At 42.2% G+C, this 19,501-nt stretch overlaps 1 protein-coding gene across 1 annotated transcript in view; it reads right to left on the bottom strand.

Annotated features, from left to right (window-relative positions):
• Window positions 1-19,501, bottom strand: part of nt5dc1 (5'-nucleotidase domain containing 1) — a 109,126-nt gene that overhangs the window by 35,519 nt on the left and 54,106 nt on the right. Inside the window, 2 exon segments of the mRNA XM_039781877.1 lie at window positions 3,990-4,087; window positions 11,271-11,445. Coding sequence (XP_039637811.1) covers window positions 3,990-4,087; window positions 11,271-11,445 — 273 coding nt within the window.

Genomic DNA, 19,501 nt, shown 5'->3' with positions numbered 1-19,501 from the left:
ATGAACTGATTAATCGATTAGTTGTCAACTATTAAATTAACTGCCAACTATTTTGATAATCGATGAATCTGTTTGAGTGAAATTCACTGATTCCAGATTGTTAAATGTGAATATTGTTCTAGTTTCTTCTCTCCTCTGGGACAGGAAACGGAATATCTTTGAGTTGTGGACAAAACGAGACACTTGAGGACGTCATCTTGGGCTTTGGGAAACACTGATCCACATTTTTCACCATTTTCTGACATTTCATAGACCCAAAACACTAATCCACCATCCAGAAAATAATCAACAGATTAATTGAGAATGAATATGATCGTTAGTTACAGCCTAATACAATCACATATGACTTATTTACAAAATATGTGTGGCCCATAGAGCAGGCGCACTAGAGACTAGTGCTCCGCTTACTTGAATGGGGATTAAATTATTTAATCATGCGGCTCTTCTAGACTTTCCAAATGTTATCGGACCGAATCAATCAAATCCTGATAGTGAAAGCAGTCAGTTCACGGGGGTTGTGCGACGCTCCAAAAAAATGTATCCACTGATTTACAGGCGTGTCTTTCACCATGTAAGTCTATGGGAAAAAGTCTTTGTGGGCCAGAGGCCATCACATTTTTCACCATTTTCTGACATTTTAGAGACCAAAACATTGGATCCATTCATCCAGAAAATAATGGACAGATTAATGGAGGATGAAAATGATCATTAGTTGCAGCCTAATACAATCACATATGACTTATTCATAATGTCAGCAAGTGCTGTGAAGCCTCTTTAATTAAACTGATAGATTTTTAATTGTGGTATGCTTTCCTTGGCTGTTATGTGGGGATCAATGGACCAGCGTCTTTGAAGTAGATAATTGCTCCTCTGGGTCTGACTGCTGTTTGAGTCGTCACTCTCACTGACACAACCGTGGACCAGCCAGCACAGGTTCAGACTTGCTGGAAATATTGTGACAGGAGAGAGTGAAAGAACAGGGATGAACACCTACACATGTGACACACACACACACACACACACACCCACACACACACACACACACACTAACAGCTTTGAGTACACTGGACTTGGGGAGAAAGAGGAATGAGTGGTATGTGGCCTGCTGCTCAGAGGGGAGCAGCAGATTTGAAGACGTGCTGTGGCATTTTCACTGAAAAAAAAAAGGAAAAGTAGCTCATGGAGCATGACATTATCAGGTCATATATGTAACACCTTTCTCTGACATTTTATCCGGTGATTACAACACATTTTAAAAGTTTTTTCACAGCTATATTAGTTTAACCTTGTTTCATATTTGTATTTATTAAGCCATGACTAACATATATTAAACCCAGGGATATGTTTTCACAGCACACCATTTTTAAAGATTGAATTCCACAAGAAACATTCAGTTGTTTCAGTTATTCCCTCGATTCATACAACTTCATTTAACCATATGTGTTGTAGACAGTGTGGGTTGGCGGGCAACTCAAAAACCGGGGCAACGCAGTTTAAGTTGAAGTTGCACACCGACAGTAAGAAAGACACAACCTTCAGGGACCCTCCAGAGTTCTTTTCAGCGGTTAGAGGAGAGTAATATTCTGATAAAATTCTGATTAAAATATTTGACAAGTCACTGTCAGTCTTCACATCAATACAAATCTAGTGTATGCAAATGAAGACAACTATTCATTAGCACGCATGGTCACTGACTAATACCATGCTGGACCAAGAAAACGGTGCGACCAACTGAGTGGGAAAGTTAGTCAGGAGTCCTGTTTCAGCTTTATATGCATTTATTACATAAAGACATGCATGCTAGGTAACTAGGACTGCAGTTGAAAATGAGCCGGCTGGCTAACACTGGCCCATCCATCCATCCATCTTCGTCCGCTTATCCGGTGTCGGGTCGCGGGGGCAGCAGCTCCAGCAGGGGACCCCAAACTTCCCTTTCCCGAGCCACATTAACCAGCTCTGACTGGGGGATCCCGAGGCGTTCCCAGGCCAGGTTGGAGATATAATCCCTCCACCTAGTCCTGGGTCTTCCCCGAGGCCTCCTCCCAGCTGGACGTGCCTGGAACACCTCCCTAGGGAGGCGCCCAGGGGGCATCCTTACCAGGTGCCTGAACAACCTCAACAGGCTCCTTTCAACCCACAGGAGCAGCTAGCAACAGCTGATCCAATCTGCTGGCGATGTTTGTACGTGCAGCCAAAGAACAGAAAGCTTGGTGGGGCAGTGAAACCGACACGAGCACGGTCAGAACATGAACACTCCACACAGACAAGGCTCCTGGAAGATTCAATTAATATAAGTGGAAGCAAATAAATAATTTATGAGCTGATTATTGGCTGTATATACTGCCAATGTATTAGCTATTAGTTCCCGACTAAAAAAAAGGCCAGAGGAAGAGTGGATGCTCATGTGTTTTTTTGCCCACGTGGCAAAACTCAGGAAGAGCAAGAGAGAGAGAGAGAAATATTTCACTCAGTGGATCATCCTGTCTTCACACATAATGTATCCCCAGTGTTATTGCTGGCAGGAAGACAATCCAGATGAGGGGAGCATTCCAACAGGCTGCTCCTGCCAGTGCACACCTCCAAAATGAGCATGAGGATCAGATGCCTGGGCAGGGCTAATGCAAGAGGGACGACAGCCCAGGAAGCTAGGAGTCATGTGACCTGGCTGGTCTATATCAACCACGTTTCATTTCCTGGACTGTTCAGGTGCTGCCGGAAATTCCACTCCTCTTTTCAGCCGGATGTCCGTCCCCTTCCTCTGTCTCTGTGTTGCCGTTCTAACCTCCGGTGGATTTGTGAGGACTATGGTTAACTGCTCCTCAGATCTCTGCAGGGTAAATCCAGACAGCTAGCTAGACTATCTGTCCTATCTGAGTTTTCTGTTGCACGACTAAAACTACTTTTGAACGTCCACATGTTCCACCAAAACAAGTTCCTTCCTGAGACTATTTAGCAGAAGCACTGTTGCTCCGTCCGGAGCTTAGCTCCGCCCAAGACGATTGTGATTGGTTTAAAGAAATGCCAATAAACCAGAGCATGTTTTTCTCCCATCCAGGAATGCTGTGTGGAGTGAGCCAATGAAATGTTGGCAACTGATAATAATCTCACTAACACAGCTGTTTAAAATCCTCACAGTAAATAGAACAGTTTGAGGAGATTACAGCTTGACTGACCCCTACAATATATTCCTAAAATAATGGATGTGCGATATTGTAAATGTCTAAAAAGCTTTTAAAAGGGTCAGTTCACCAGAATTACAGGGAAAACACATAGTATTACTTACCTAAAGTGGTATCTAGCTATGCAGATAGTTTTGATTTCAGGTTGTAACCCTTGTGTCTGTTGTCCTTCAGGGTCACAACTGAAAATTAACTTTTTTTGCTTTTGACTTTTTTTTTTTATGCCATTGTCATGTTTTTTTTTATTCATGGTCAATAAACCTAATTTATATGACATTATAGCTAATTTTTTAGTTAAAAAAGCAGAAATTACTAATTATACCATTTAACACACCATTTAAACATGTGTTTCAAATGCTATGAAATTGAATAAAACACCCAAAATTCAGTGAAAGTAATCATTCATTTTACCTGCCCAAAAATAACATGGATGCATGCGTGAGTGTTCATTTATGCATCTATGTTATTTTTGGGCAATTTTGTTGAAAGAATCCCATATTTATGATATTAAAAACTTTGACCCGAGGACAACACAAGGGTTAAAATATCTCAATACAATGGAGGTGAATGGAATTTAGTTTGTGTGGCTAAAAGTTTTAAATACAGAACCATTTCTCTCCAGAAATAGTTATCAAGAAATAAGCTATACCGTTGGTTGGACTAAACAAGTGATTTGAAGATGTCTGCTTGGGCTCTGGGAACTTGTGATGGGTGTTTTTTTTAGCTATTTGTTGAAATTTTAGAGACTACATGATTTAAGAAATGCTAGTACAGTGCATTGGGACATGAGAGCAGCAGGCCAGTACTCACCAAGGGTCCTGAAGGGCCTCTGCTGGGGCACCAAGGAGAAGAAACCGGGCTTCAGGGCGTTTGTGATGATGACGTCAAATAGCTCTTCAAAATCCTTCCTGCGACAGATGGAGAAACAACGTTAACCTCTGTGACAGGCCGCTGTGTGAAGGACAATGGCTGGACAGCATCCAAACACACTTGAGTTACACAAACACAAATAGCTCAGCAAAGCTACACAGCCTGTACAGATGATAGGAAACATGGAGCAATAAAGAGTGTACACATACAGGGAATACTCTGAATAATAAAGTAAACACTCCCACAGAGCTACAGTCACCAATACTGTTTGGTTATGTGCAGAATATACAGTACATGTACATTTATACAATCTTCCATATAAGGTGAGAAAGCCTTCTGAAACAGGAGGGACTTCTTACTGGGAACTTAAAGACATAAACACAATCAGTTTGATGTTCACTAGGGCTGGGACGATGTGCCTTTGTCCCGATTCGATTCTTTCACGATACATGGGTGCCGATTGGATTTGTATTGCGATTCTAGAAGTATTGCGATCCGATAGTGTTGAGTATTGCGATTTTCATTTCATTTTTTCACAAACACAAAAGTTGAGTAACACACTTTTAGAGACAAAATATCATGAAACATTGCAAAAAACGGATAGTTTTCTAAGAAGAATGACATCACGTCAGTCAGTCAGTCTGACATTTATTTCCTTTGTAAAGAAGAACACAACATGGACTTTCTGCTTTTTCTGCTTTCACTCTGTTTTGCTGGAAACAGATCTCTTGTAGTCATCATCATTTATCATATATATTTTCTCATATGATGAAACAGCTTGCCATAATGACTCAGAATACCTTATATAGACCGATATCACAGTTTATTCATAATATGACTTGCATGACGCATGTTATTTGCCATGAACTTTTCTTTTCGTGTATTTGACCTTGACTTGGATTAAAAAAAGTTATCAATTAATACAATTGTTAGATGCTGCCAATTAAGTTATGTAATGAGCAGCAACTCGTGCAAAAATATTATATAATAGCCAGGCACCAGGATATTTACAGACACTAGCATCACAGCACAGGTATAATGCTACTGTAGGTATCGGCAAAAAACATTGGCCTGCACATGTGTGCACGTTGTGTCTAATGACATGGATTCATTGATTCTAATGACATGGATTGTGTCTTACATGGATTCAAGGTTTTCTAAACAAAACTTATCATCAAAAGATGTAACAAATCCGACCTTTCTTGTATCGGAGAAATGTCTTGGCCTTTGCTACAGTGTATTACGGTAGCAAAGGCCAAGGCATTTCTCCGTTCTCAGCTGTGGTAGACACGTTAACGTTACAGCTGCAGTGTTTACCATTGCACATTAGCCTAGCAGCTAGCGGAGTTTCCTTCTGTTTATAGCTTTATCATGATAAAACGGCACGGTTGAGTTTCAGCCTGCGTGCACGTTTGGTAGCCTAAAACAGAGCGGCTTATATCGGTAGAGAGAGCAACAAGTTAGCGGACTGCCGGGTCACCCTCTCTGCTCTCTGTCTGATCAGCTGCTAGATGGGCTGCACTTGGCATTGTCGGCAAACTATTTCATTTATATTTTACTGTTTTGGCAAAAGAGCTTTCTGAACTGTCTGTGGAATGGATCAACGGAGAGGAGAGAATCCAGGGTGGCCCTAAATGACAGCACAACTCAGTAAAGACTCCCACACTGGGCTGAAATGGAAACAATGTGCTGCAATCTTTTTATACAGTCTATGGCTGCAACATATGTTGTAAGGTTTAAAGCGATGTTTTTTTCGGGGGTGACACCATTCACTTTACCGGGAGTATTGACAATAGATAAAGCCACTGTGTCTTGAGAAGCTCTAGCTTGTTGTTTTATTGTTCACTTTTAACTCACTTTACATCAACTCTATTTCCTCTCTCTTTTCCTCACAGCGGCACTCATATGCTACTCTCCGTTACCGCTCTCCCTACCACAGGGGCACTGACGTTACTCACTTAAGGCACCCTGCCATTCTCGCTCTAATTTACGCTACTCTCGTGGGAATTTCTTGCTTTTCAACCACGGTAAGAAAAAATCCATGCCGTCCCAGCCCTAGCCCTAAATACATAAAAACATGCTTAGTTCAGTTTTGACTATCTAAACTATCTTCTGTTTTGAAGGTAACTTAAAGGGATACTTCACCGATTTAGCATTCAGCTTTGTATCAGTAGAAACCCGATAGTATTTCTGAATGACCGTGCCTCCCTCCCTCATGTCCCCCTGAGACGAGAGATCTCTGCATTTGGGGGTCTGGAAAAAATCTTCCGATGACGTAAAATGACGATTTTTGGCGCGGGAAGGAGATTTTGGGGCCAGAGGCAAGGACTACAGCCAGTTAGTAGGATCTACTTCCGTATGTTTTCAACAGCCACCGGCGGTTGGACTGCCGAGTCTGGCCGGGGTATTACCGAAAACGACTGTCAGCCATCTTGAAGCTTCGCTAAACAGGCTTTCGGTTTTCCGCAGAAAACATTTACAACAATTATCTGCATTCAAACTACCGGACGTGTGTACCACCGGGATACATCGGTACAGATCGGAGAATATGGAGGAAACGCGTTATTACAGACGTAATACCGGACACTACGTGAGCTTCGCCTGCACGGAGACCAGCGGTGTCGCTCAATGCCGCTAGCCGGCTAGGGGACATCCTCATCGGCTAGGTGGAAAGCTAATGCTAGCTGTCCACCTGTCCCAGCCATCCTGCTTGCAAGTGTCTGCTCATTAAACAACAAGCTGGACTACATCCTCCTTCAACGAAACTCCCAACGTGAGTTCAGTGACTGCTGTGTTTTTGTTGTTGTGGAAACATGCCTGAACAACAGTGTACCGGAACCGGGACTATCCAGCTACCAGGCTGCTCTCGCCGGCCCGTGGAGGTGGACTGGTGTAGAAATAAAATCCAACTAGCTACTGCTAACTGCTGGTGGAGCTTGTGACTGTTAAATGCCGACCATTCATCGGCATTCCACGCTAATTCACGGCTGTGTTTATACTCTGTGATTAGCTACACCAATGCTAGTATGGCGTTAGCTGAACTTTACGGATCCGCTTGCAAGTGTCGCGGCCATTTAGACCACAAACTGGACTACATCCAACTTCAACGACACTCCCAACGTGAGTTCAGAGACTTTGTGTTTTTGTTGTGGAAACCTGCCTGAATAGTGTACCGGACTGTCCAGCTACCAGGCCTGCTAGCCCTCCGAGCTAGAGATGCTCTGTCGCCAGGTAAAAGAGGTGGGCTGTGTTAACACCGAGTGGCGCAGAAATGTGGTGATTTGTATCCATTTAACTGCTAACTGCTGGTGGAGTTTGTGACTGTTAAATGCCGACCATTCTACATTACACACTAATTCACGGCTGTGTTTATGCTCGGTGTTTACAGCCCACCAAGCGCTAATGCTAGTATGTGTTAGCTGAACTTTACGGAGCCTATAAAGTGTGTGTACTAAATGTAGCCTGTTTCGTATGTCGTTTTTATATAATGTCGTTTTTATATATGTTAAATGTGTAACACCACTTGAGTCACGATGAAACGTTGTTTCGCGTATATGGTTGAAATGACAATAAAACACGCTTGAGTTGAGTTGAATGCCTCTGTCGGTCTGTCAAGCGGTAGGCGTGGCTTGGGAGTGGACTCAAAGCAACGAAGCAGGTGCATTCTGGGATTTGGTGTTTTTCATCCATATAAGACCAAAACACATTTTCTGGCTTTTCTCGGCCTAGAAGGCACCAATTTCAATTTTTTTTTCACATTTCTACTACATAAGTGACCCAATTTAAAGATATATTCAGCTTTCCAGCGGTGAAATATTCCTTTAAGGTAAGTGAAACTCAAAACTCCTCCTCTAAAGGGACTGTACAAAACTTATCAAATCTGCATCATTAAAGAGAGAACAAATACTGTTGAGTTTTGACTGGTTGGCTCTAGGCATATAAAAATAAAAATATTTGTGACATCAATAGATTTAAGGTATTAAGGATTCAAAGGTATTTAGACAAGTAGAAATGTGTTGAGAGTGTAACTGCAGCAAGTCGAGGCTAATTTTACACAGTGGGAGAAGATCCTTGGCTCTGTCTGGACTGGTATCACACGTTCAACACATCAGAGGACTTAACAACAACTAACAAATCAATAAAGTAAGCAGCATTCCAGCAATAAATGCCTTCATCTAGTGGTGCCAAAGAGCAGCAGCCTCTGTGGTATTGGCCAGGAACCTGGTGTCAGACAGCTCTGGCCTCGTTGTGCTACTTCTGACAGCTGACTGTCACAGGCCTCCAGCCGGCGCGCCACACTACAGCGGCTGGAGGCTGGTGGGGGGGTTTTCTAGAAAAAGGAGATAGTGTGTAGTGATGCAGGAGAGAGCGCCTTTCACAACAAAGTGCTTTCTTACCAGGGGAGAAAAGTCTTTGGTCCTGTGCTGCCTGAAGAAGAGGTGTCTACACAAACTTTAGGTGTAGGAAAAACAGGAAGGATCTTAAAGCACGGCAACCAAATGGGTGAACAAAGCCCACTCCTTCAACAACAAGCAGGGGTTAAAGTGGGATCTGGCAGGTGGGAGGAACCCTACCCTCTCAAACAGACGTAAAGAACAGCAGGAGCAACTGGCAGGAGTAGAGTTTTCATTAATACCATATATGGGACCACAGACTGTATAAAGAGAGTCTGATGCAGACACTCCACATTAAACACACTACCTTCGCTTCTAGCTAACTTCACGGATAACTATTAGGGAAAAACTGCATCTCTGATCTGTTCCTACCAAATACTCTTGGTCTAGTTCAGCTGAAAACGCCATATCTGCAGCATGTTATCGTGTGGTTTGGAACCGGTAGGCTACCGACAACGTGATCTTCATCTGTTCAACTGACTTCAGCAGATAGTACGCGACTGTCCTGCTATTATCATAGACATGTGAACTCACCACAGATACTTGCCTTGTGCATGAACTCACGGTGTGCGCTGCTGAGAATGAATAGGGGAAACACTGGAATGGATATTTGGCCTTATTTTAAACAAACAGCACACGCCGATATATGAAACTGCCAATTAGGTTAATTGACTTATTATTCAAAGGTGCCGGGACGCCCACTTTAACCCCCTCATAACAACCTCTGGCCTAACTTCCTCGTGTAACAATCACAACATAAATCTGCATCCCCCTGATCCTTGTAAAGCAACGACTTGAACATGATGGTAGCACACACACTCATTCACAGCTGGGGCTCGGACTGCTCTGCTCAGGAGGCAACACATGCTGCACGGTGCAGGAGGTCACAGACACAGGAGGGGATGGGGGGGAAGCAAGGGAAAGGGGTGAGGAACAACAGGAATGACCCTGCCGCTTGCTGCTCTACAGGAAATGGTGAGAGGGGGGTGGGGGGGTACCCGTGAGATCCAGATCAAAAGAAAACTGCTTTACGTCGACAGGCTTTTTGCCTCTGCTGGACCACAGAGAACAGTCAGCTCTGAGCATGAAAAGTGAGAAAGCAGACCGTCGATGCAAGACTTGGGCAGCGTAAGATAACAACACCTTACATGGAACAAGAAGGGCTTATAATTGTTGGGCTTATGTGAATAACTGCATATGCACTTTATCCAACCTAAAGCACTTCATCAGCCAGCACTTTATCTGATCGTATTTTTAACCTCTTTTAACAGCTATTTGTGTATCGTGATGTGTGAATGGGAACAGTTTTTCTTTTATGAGAGACAGGAAAATAACGTCGCATGTGAACATGCAACGACAATAAAGGCTTTCTGTTCTATTCTATTAAAGCGCAGCAGCAACACGGACATTGTGTTTCTTCAGGGCTCTCTTGCTGCTTGATGGAGTGTATAACAGGGCTTAGGCTGCGAAAATACGCCTGTAGCACACTGTGTGCAGGGCAAACGGGGCGAGGCAGGTGAAGCACAAAGCCAGTGTTAAACTCCAAACAGCTTGCTAAAACAATAATCCCTTTCGATGAACGCCTACAATCATAAAATTAAGTGCTGGGTGTTAGTTGTGGGCTGGTAAGAAATGTGTGTGAAACTGTGAGCATACAGGCCTCAGTGATCATGGGCCTTGCCAAAAAAAAAAGGACATTTGAGTGAAGTGTATTTAATTGAGAGAGCCACAGGTTGTTGGTTGTGCCCTTTATATTTCTTCATTTACTGTAGTGGCTTTGTTCTGAACTTTAAAGCTAGCTAATTTAAAAGTTATAATCCACTTAGCTAGTCAGCTAGGAAGTGACAAAGAACATTTTGTCAAACTCCTATTTCCAAAGTCAAGAATTAACTCACCAAAAACACCACTGTCCTTGTCCCTGTCCACTGTCAAATGGCATTTTAGTAAAATACAAAACCAAAAAAAGGAATTTGAATGATTTTTTGGCCACAGTACAAGCTGTAAAGACATCACCTAACATATGATCACATTTATCACGTGTAATTCGTCAAAGTCTCCCCCAATATTCTTCACCTGTGTGAAATGAGTTGTGCTGCTTTTTCCTTAAAGACCTCATATTATGCTCATTTTCAGGTTCATAATTGTATTTAGAAGTTGTATCAGAATAGGTTTACGTGGTTTCATTTTCACAAAACACCATATTTTTGTTGTACTGCACATTGCTGCAGCTCCTCTTTTCACCCTGTGTGCTGAGCTCTCTGTGTTAACTACAGAGTGAGACATCTCACTTCTGTTCCATCTTTTTTGGGAGTCGCACATGTGCAGTAGTTAGGTAAGGACTACTAGCCAGTCAGAAGCAGAGTATGAGAGCGTGCCCTGACAGTACCTAGGTAAGGACTACTAGCCAGTCAGAAGCAGAGTATGAGGGCGTGTCCTGACAGTACCTAGGTAAGGACTACTAGCCAGTCAGAAGCAGAGTATGAGGGCATGCCCTGACAGTACCTAGGTAAGGACTACTAGCCAGTCAGAAGCAGAGTATGATGGCATGCCACGCTAGCAGCTAGGCGAGCATTATAACGTGTGTTCCAAAGTGACCACGTTTGTCTCTGAAGTAAAGGCTGGACTACAATAGAGCTGTTTGGAGCAGTTTGTGAACAGTGTTTTCTGTTGGAGATGGTAAGTCCCTTTGGGGGGGACTTTGGGCTTTTTCACTTTGTAAACCTATAACATGCACAAAAAAGATATATAACACAATAAAGGAAAGGGAAAAAGCCAAAAAGCATAATATGAGCACTTTTACTAAAGGCAGGTGTGAACGCCTCCTTACCCCAGGATGTGTTCACAGATAAGCCTGCAGTAGTCGCTGTGGGAGCTGGTGATGAGGAGGAGGACCTTCCCGGCGCTCTTCATGCTGCGCAGCCAGGTCTTGACCGAGTCGGAGCAGGGCTGCAGGTACCGGCCCGGGTCTCTCTTCACACTGGGGAAGTACGTCCCTGCATCCTCTGTTCACAGACACACAAACATAGTCAGACAACCAGCTCTGGTCTTAAAGACACATTACCGATGGGACTATCATGGTCTGGAACATTTATAGAAATGAATCATATGCTAAGGTCTTGGGAGTCAACAGATCTCAGCCCAGTTGAACTATGGGAGAGTTTTGGACCAATGTGTGACAACACTCTCCAACGCCATCATCAAAACACCAAATGAAGGACTGTCTTTTGAGAGAATGCTGTTCTGAACTGATGCTACAATGCTTTACTGCACAATTACATTTCTACATCTCCAAACAAGCTGTGTACAGATACAAGTCAGTGTGGTCAGTAGAAGGGAAATAAATTAAATTGTAATTTGACATAGGTTAATAGAAATGAGAGATTTGAGAGGAAATTGAGTCTGTACAGCATTAAGTTGCATTTAAAATAAACTTTGTCAGGGGTGGCCTCTAGCTCACCCAGTGAGAGCATGCGCCCCATGTTGGCTGAGTCCTTTGCAGTGGCGCGGGTTCGAGTCCGACCTGCTGCCCTTTGCTGCATGTCGCCCCCCATTTCTCTCCCCCTTTCATGTCTATACACTGTCGCTATATAATGAAGGGAAAAGCCCCCAAAAAACAACCTTAAAAAAAATAATAATAACCTTTGTCAAATAATGACACTCAGGAAGTCAAGAGAAAAATCTAATCATAAAAATAAAGTGGTGCATGGAAAATTTTGAAGCACCACAACCATTTTGATATTGCCATCTGTAACAAATGCACATTCGGGAGCTTAAGAGGAGGCTTTAGATGGGTGAAAAAAAACCAATAACAATGGAAGAGCCTCTTCACAGAATCCTATAAAAGTTAACCCTGATGAGAGCAGACATCAAAGGACGCATGCTTCCATGTCTCACTATTAAAACTAAATGTTTACAGATTGAGCCGGTGGTGAACCATGGCTAAAGGCTTTCTACATGAGCTGCTGGGTTTATATGCCAAATAGGCCAGAGTGGATGGATTCTGCTTACAAATCACAAAATATACTGAGGTCAACATTCACAGTAAATTTAAACCATGGTTTCAACTTTCTGTTGTGTCTCTACAAGTGAGAAACCGGTTCATAGCTAATGTTTTGTTCTGCTTAATCCTCCACAGATTCATATTCACGGAGGTAAAGGGGGGCTCAGGGTCATGCTCCCCACTTCTGAGGCACCGTCAATGGGCTTTCCTCACTTTGAAGCCCCCCAGCTGCCCTTCAGTACATCCTGTCAGCATACTGTACAGAGCTAAATATAGCAGCGCGCTGATCTGTGTTACACAATCCCAGACATCACAGAATAAAACTCTTGACCTAATGTTCTCAACAAAGCCACATCAATATACAAATCCATGAACAGAACATAACATTTAAGGAAAAGAGGCACACAATGATACGTCCATGTGTGAAGACTACTGTAGGTTACGAAATGAACGAAAGTGCAGTTTTTCTTGGAAACAGAAGGAAATGTGATAAAATGTTATCTTGACGGTTTGGAATTACAGGAAATAAGACTTTTGCAATCCTGATGAGTTCCAGAGAAAAGCACTTCCCTCTTCTCTGCTATGCAACTACATGGCATGATCTAATGATGTGGAGCACAGCACAAAAAATGAATTCAACCTTGAGACATGTGCAACCTTATCAAAACAGAAAAACGGAGGCAACCTGTACATGGTATTTGCTCTCGAGCTTAAGAGGGTAACCAATAAGTGAGAAGTGGCGTCGCTTCTTTCACAAGCAGGAGAAAAGAGGGCTTAGGAAAACAGGGCAGGGCGTGGATGAGTGCTGTGTATTCATGAGCTTAGGTGTTTACCCTGGCAGAGAGCGCCGGCCTCTCAGGAGCATCACTGCGCCCTCAGAGCGACACAGACAGACACTCCAAAGTGTCCCGACTCAGGTTTTTCTTTTTTTTGCCTCACACATGACACAGTTCTGTTGTTTTCGTATCACCGTGAATATCAAAAAGCTCCATGGAGTTACATTTATGTAGCAAACCAACAACACAGATTTGAAGCTTAAAGGGCCTAGTCTCACATAGCCAGACCTTCCTCCACAGTGCTGTGAAGGAAGGTCTGGCTAGTCCACACAGCATTCCTGGATGACAGAAAAACGTGCTCTGGTTTATTGGCATTTCTTTAAACCAATCACAATCTTCTTGGGCGGCGATAAGCGCTGAATGAAGCCACGGTGCCCCTGCAAAATAGCCACTGGAAAGAACTTGTTTTGGTGGAACGTGTACGTTCAGCATCAATGTGCACAGCAAATCTCACTCACTTTTGATATTGCTTTTTGATTCTGATGGTAGCACTCGACAAAAGGTCAGGAGATCACCAACATCATCAGAAAACATCCACTGGAGAACATGCACATTCATACCACAATTCATAGCAGCCCCTCCAACTGGGAATGCTAATTTAGATTTTTTTTCTGACCGATAGCCGATCCTCGGTAATCAATCATTAACCCTTAATGGGCAGACAGGCAACTGTGTCTCAGTTCACCTGTCCGGAAAGCTCGGAGAGATTTTGCCAATTGGACTTGTACCGGTTGCGCAGCCACAATTTTACAAAGTGCAAAGTTTGCACCAGCAAGTTAACTAGCAGTTAGGAAATAGATTGTACAGCCTAATTTTCTTTGTTAAATACTTTTTAAATATTTGTTTTAATACTGTTTTTAACTATTTAACTGATAGCATTAATTGGTTAAAATTCGTGGCGACATCTTACCGTGTGAACAGAGTTAACAACATTGTTGCCATCCCTAGGCCCTATTGCCAGTATGGCACAACAGTAGAGCCTGCAGGTCATTAACATATTCGTTGTTAATGTTATATAGTACAGACGATGATTACAAGCAGAGGGAGAAAATGGCCTCCTAGCTGTAATTCCACGTCAAGTGCTTCTATCTGACCAACGCTCCCAATTCATAAGAAGAGGAGGACTTCCCTTACTTCCCATTCTGTTAACATGGCACGGATGAATGAATTATTTGCTAATTAACACACAACATGCTTTATCAACCTGGCTGTCAGCTCATATGGGCATAGGAAGTGGGCAACATCCTGAACTTGTAGAAATATACAGTATGCACATAGCATCTATGATGACACCTGTAGATTCTAAATGGGATCTTTTGAAGCCTATCAATCAAGCTAAAACATGGTTTCTCTTTAAACCTTGAAATCTTCCTAAAGAGACCATGTTTCTCCAAGTTTGTTAAGCAAGTGAAGACATGAGATTAACCATTGGGCCCTGAGTTCATGTGGGAAAACTTTGGGTCTTGAGGTTGGGCCTTTTCAAGTAGAGTTCTATACATTTTGAGATTTTTTTGAAGTCGGTATTGACGGTCCATTAGTGGGATTGTATTTTTTGGCACCTATGGTTAATAAGCTTTCACTCTTTTTGGTGACCCTTTTGATTGTGAAGTAAAAAGCTCTGCGTTGTTAACCCAGCACAGAGAAATGGAACAGACGCCGATTGTGTCTTTTTGCTACTTTCTGGAGCTGAGCACAAATCCCTCGAATCCTCTGACATCAGAAATAACTGGCACCGACTTGTGTCTTCTTTGAAATTGCTAAATAACAACCACTCAGTTGTTGTGCATGAGCCTACAATGTGGATGATGGATTTACAGAGCTCATGAAAATCCTGCAGTGAGAGTTTGAAATGCTTGGACATGCTGCCCTCCTGTGGTGGAACACAGGGCTAGCTTGAGGGAGGAAAAGGCTCTTCTAGGTTTCGACAGCAGTAGAGGGCTCTAACCAGAGAAGATGACGACAAACACAAACGAGCTAAAGCGAAGATCCTTATCAGCAGCCCAAAATTCACACCTTTGAAAATGTCTCAGATGTAAACATTTGATTCTGATTTTCACCAAATGACTTCAGAAGTATTCATTGTATCCACAGACCATTACACCTTTAGTCCCCTCAGTGAGTGGGGCTGTTCCTCCTCTGGGACCCTGCAGAAAATCCTGTCCTGCCTTATTACCCACAACCAGGGGTAAACAACTGACCTCGCCACCATCTTTTGTGTTATTTGATCAAATACCATGCTGCAGAGATACGGTGCAGAAGCTGTTTTATTCCACTGGGACCTGAAATGTACCACCCAAGTACACAGCTGAAACAAGGTCCTGGGAAAGGGTCCACCCATGCCATGTCCAAGCAGGATGCCAAAATTGACAATAAATGAACACAAGAAGGATGAAGGTCTGCAAGGCTGTGATTTCTTTTAATCCGCATCCACTTCTCATTTTAATAAGACTTCATTGGTTTTTAAAACACCTTCCCTAAATTTCCTATCTTCCTTCCCTTAGTACTTGTACATTTTGAATTCTGATTTGTGTCTTGGTGGTAATTATTATATAATCCTGTAAATCATGGGTTACAGAAAAGTATTTTGAGTGCATTTGCTTTTATCTACAGGTAGGATACAGGACTGACGAATAAGAAACATGAGGAGAAGATAGGGAGAATTTTGCAATTTCAGTCTTTGGCCTCACTTGAAACCGGCTGTGGTTACCTGGGATACAGTACCTTCTAGATCAGTGTTTTCCAAACTTTTACAGGCCTGCACCCCTTCAGACTGTAATCCTCTGAGGACGACTGACGCCTGACGAAACGATGTTCTTTCAATGTCTCTATTAATATTACAGCGATAATACAGCGCAGAACTGTGGTTGGCTATTGTTGGAATCAGCAGAATCTCTGCTTCCGCGTCCCTTTTATTGCAATATCATACGTCACTCACTCTGTGAATTAGGAGACAGGAAAGATAGCTTGTGACCATCTGCCTCTCTGTGTATATTCGGTGGACTCACATGTCCGTCGTCCGCTTTATGAACCCAAGACTTTGGTAAACTCCTTTCAAGCACCAAAACAATTTCATCCACATTGTAAGTGTAGGTTTGTTTTCACAAAAGATTTAAAGAATTTCAAAAAGCAAACTTCTACTTTTCATCTTTAGGGCAAAATTATCTTTTTACACATTGCTCTACGACAAATCTGGGCCTCACTATACATAAATCCGAGTTTGTTATGGACATATGAGCTATGTACCCCCCACCCCTGCACTCCTATATGATTAATATGATTTTTTATTTCTTCGCATACCCACTCCTTCACTTTGCGTACCCCCAGTGGAACATGTACCTCAGTTTGGGAACCAATGTTCTTTAGGACACCCTGAAGTATGTTTTTAATGATGTATGGCTGATGGACAGGTCTCTCAGCAGTTAAAAACAAACCAACACAATGTCATTTTTTCTATATTTCTGTATTGACTGGCCTTTAAAGAGCATCTTAATACCAACAAAATTTGAATAAAACAATACTGGTCATTTTAGATGGTTAATCACATTGGTATGTGCTGGCAGATGTATTCACCTCAAAATATCAATGCCCCACCTAAAATATGTTGATTTTTAAATGCTTGTGTGTACAAGAACAATTGTCCTATGACATGTCATCAGTGAAGAAAAGTTAAATGCTCAGAATAATGTCAGACGTGGCAATCACTTTAACATCAATTTGGAGTGGCTTTAGCATTGTTAGAACTGTGGCTTTGAACTGTGGGTGGAGGCCTCTGTAACTAAGCTAATGAATTAGCGGGCTAGTTATTGTATCCTTCACGCAGGTGGAGAGACATTGTCAGTCTTTGGACAAAAGATTTCTCTTCTGTGCCAGGAAACACAACACGTGGGCCTGCGGACAACTGGGCAATCTTTAGTTTCACTAGATGTTCAGTCCAGTCGAACGGTAATGTTAACTCTACCACGGTAAACAGCAGGGCTGTGACTATGTTCTGGTTGTAGAGCTGCTAGCCCGCCTCAGCGGTTGTGATTGGTGCATCGATTTTGGGGACATTGAAAATGGGTTTGAATGGGCTCTTCTCCAGACTGACTTCCAGAACAAATATCAAATTTGCCGGAAGTTCGTCAGGGTTTACCCTGGCTATTTTTCATTTATTGTGTTTCGATAGTATTGATAATTGCAATTTTCTTCAACAAAAACAAAAGTAACACAAAAGAATAATACACATATTTTATCATGGTATATCATATCAATAGACATTTCTAAAAACTAATTGTTTTCTAAAAACAATGCACATTATGTCAGTCAGTAAGTCTGACATTTATTGCATTTGTAAAAAAAAGTACATTAAATGAAATTTCTGCATTTTCTGCTATCCGTCTGTTTAGCTGGAAACGGATATGACGTAGTCGCCATCGGCGGTACTGTATAAACAGAAAAAATTAAGGTGAATCATTGGTTAAAATAAATAAGTATTGATTTCAGGGAAAAGAACTAGTTTTAAAAATCGTCGCCAAAAAAAAATGACATTTGATTTCTGATATTTTTTTTTCACCCCTACTGTATTAGACAGCCATTCTTTAGAAGGGACGTGCTTCTAGTGATGACCAAAGCTCCATAGACTCCCTGTCTGTCCAGTGGAGACACCGAGTCTGACAGTCGTTATTCATAGCTGAATCTATTATAGATTCACTATGCATCCACTGAGCCGTGGTCAGTCAGTGTCCCCTCACCGCCCACGTCCTCAAACAATACGGAGCCACGACGCCACGCCGTACCTCATACATGTTAAACACCCTACGCCTCTGTTGCATTTTTTTAATTTGAGGCTTGACTTTACCAAAACACCATTTCCCACAAGCCCCAGGCCTTCATGGGTAAATGTGAACAACTTGACAGAAGCATGAAAACCTAAGGTAGCATGTGTAATTTGCAAATTATTATGTTAAATATCTGCTATAGGTTTGTGTTAAAGGTTGTGTTGTGTTTTTTTATAGGGCTGTCAATCGATTAAAACAGTCGATTGATCGTATGATTGTCCAAAGTTGACTCGCGATTAATCGCAAATTAATCGTACATTTGTTTATCTGTTCTAAGTGTACTGTATTTTAATGTTTTTTTTAGGTTTGTAAAGCTCTTATCAACATTGGAACTGACAAATATACTTGCTTTGGGTGAATCTTTAGTAGCAGTCAACAAGTTTAGACAGGAAGTGACATCAGGACTGAATTCACATTTTCTGGATCCAGTAACTGGGTGAATACTCAATTCTGATTGGCTGCAGGGTAGGGTTGGGTACCTTTCGCATCTGAACCAATACCACTACCGATACCGGTACCTGGATTTCGGTTCCGGTACCCAACGGTACTTTTTTTCGGTACTTTCCCTCTGTAATTACAATTTATATATTTATATTTATATATATATATATATTTATATAATTCCAAACCTATTTACTTAGAACATTATGTTATTTATTTAGAATATTTTACACTGACAGAAATTAAACAAAAAAAAACCCCCCCCTCTCTCCTCCCAAACCTGTCCCTACAACCTATTAAATTAAAATTATTATACATTTCTTACTCACTGTAACTTTTATTGTTGTATTTGTATATTATTATATTTTAGCCTGTTTTATTTTCATCATGACCGTTTTTAATTGCTCTTTAATGTTTCATGTAAAGCACTTTGAATTGCCTTGTTGCTGAAAGCTGCTGTAGAAATAAAGTTGCCTTGCCTTACAACCTCAGCCTGTCAGTCAGTCCCCAGGGCAGAGAAACCACTGTTGTGCCTGCTCGTGTCATAGGAAGTGTAACGTCAACAGCACCGCGACCGCTTTCGGCTCGCCATTAATATCATATCATGGTGAAAGGTGTCTGCGTGAAGTTTTGAAAAACTGTAACCACACTTGAAACCACTTTTCAAGTTTACTCCGTCCGCACCTCAGTGTGTGTGTGTGTGTCGGACCTCTGCTCTCTGTCAACCTGCAGCGAGGACAGAGAAGCTTGCGCTTACTCTCAGGTACGGGAATGTGGCACCGTTTGATTTCACGTGAACCAATACTCGGTAGTACCGACGTGATTCGGTCAGTACCGGTAAAAGTACCGGGTTCGGTATCCAACCCTACTGCAGGGTGGTTGCAAAGTTATGTAGGACACCTACTAAAGGAGTTCAGGTGAAACTGACTGTTTACTGTTCTAAATGAATGCACTACATTAAAAC

This window comes from Perca fluviatilis, chromosome 18 (assembly GCF_010015445.1).
Source record: "Perca fluviatilis chromosome 18, GENO_Pfluv_1.0, whole genome shotgun sequence".
NCBI lineage: Eukaryota > Metazoa > Chordata > Actinopteri > Perciformes > Percidae > Perca > Perca fluviatilis.
This window is presented reverse-complemented; position numbering and strand designations above follow the sequence as displayed.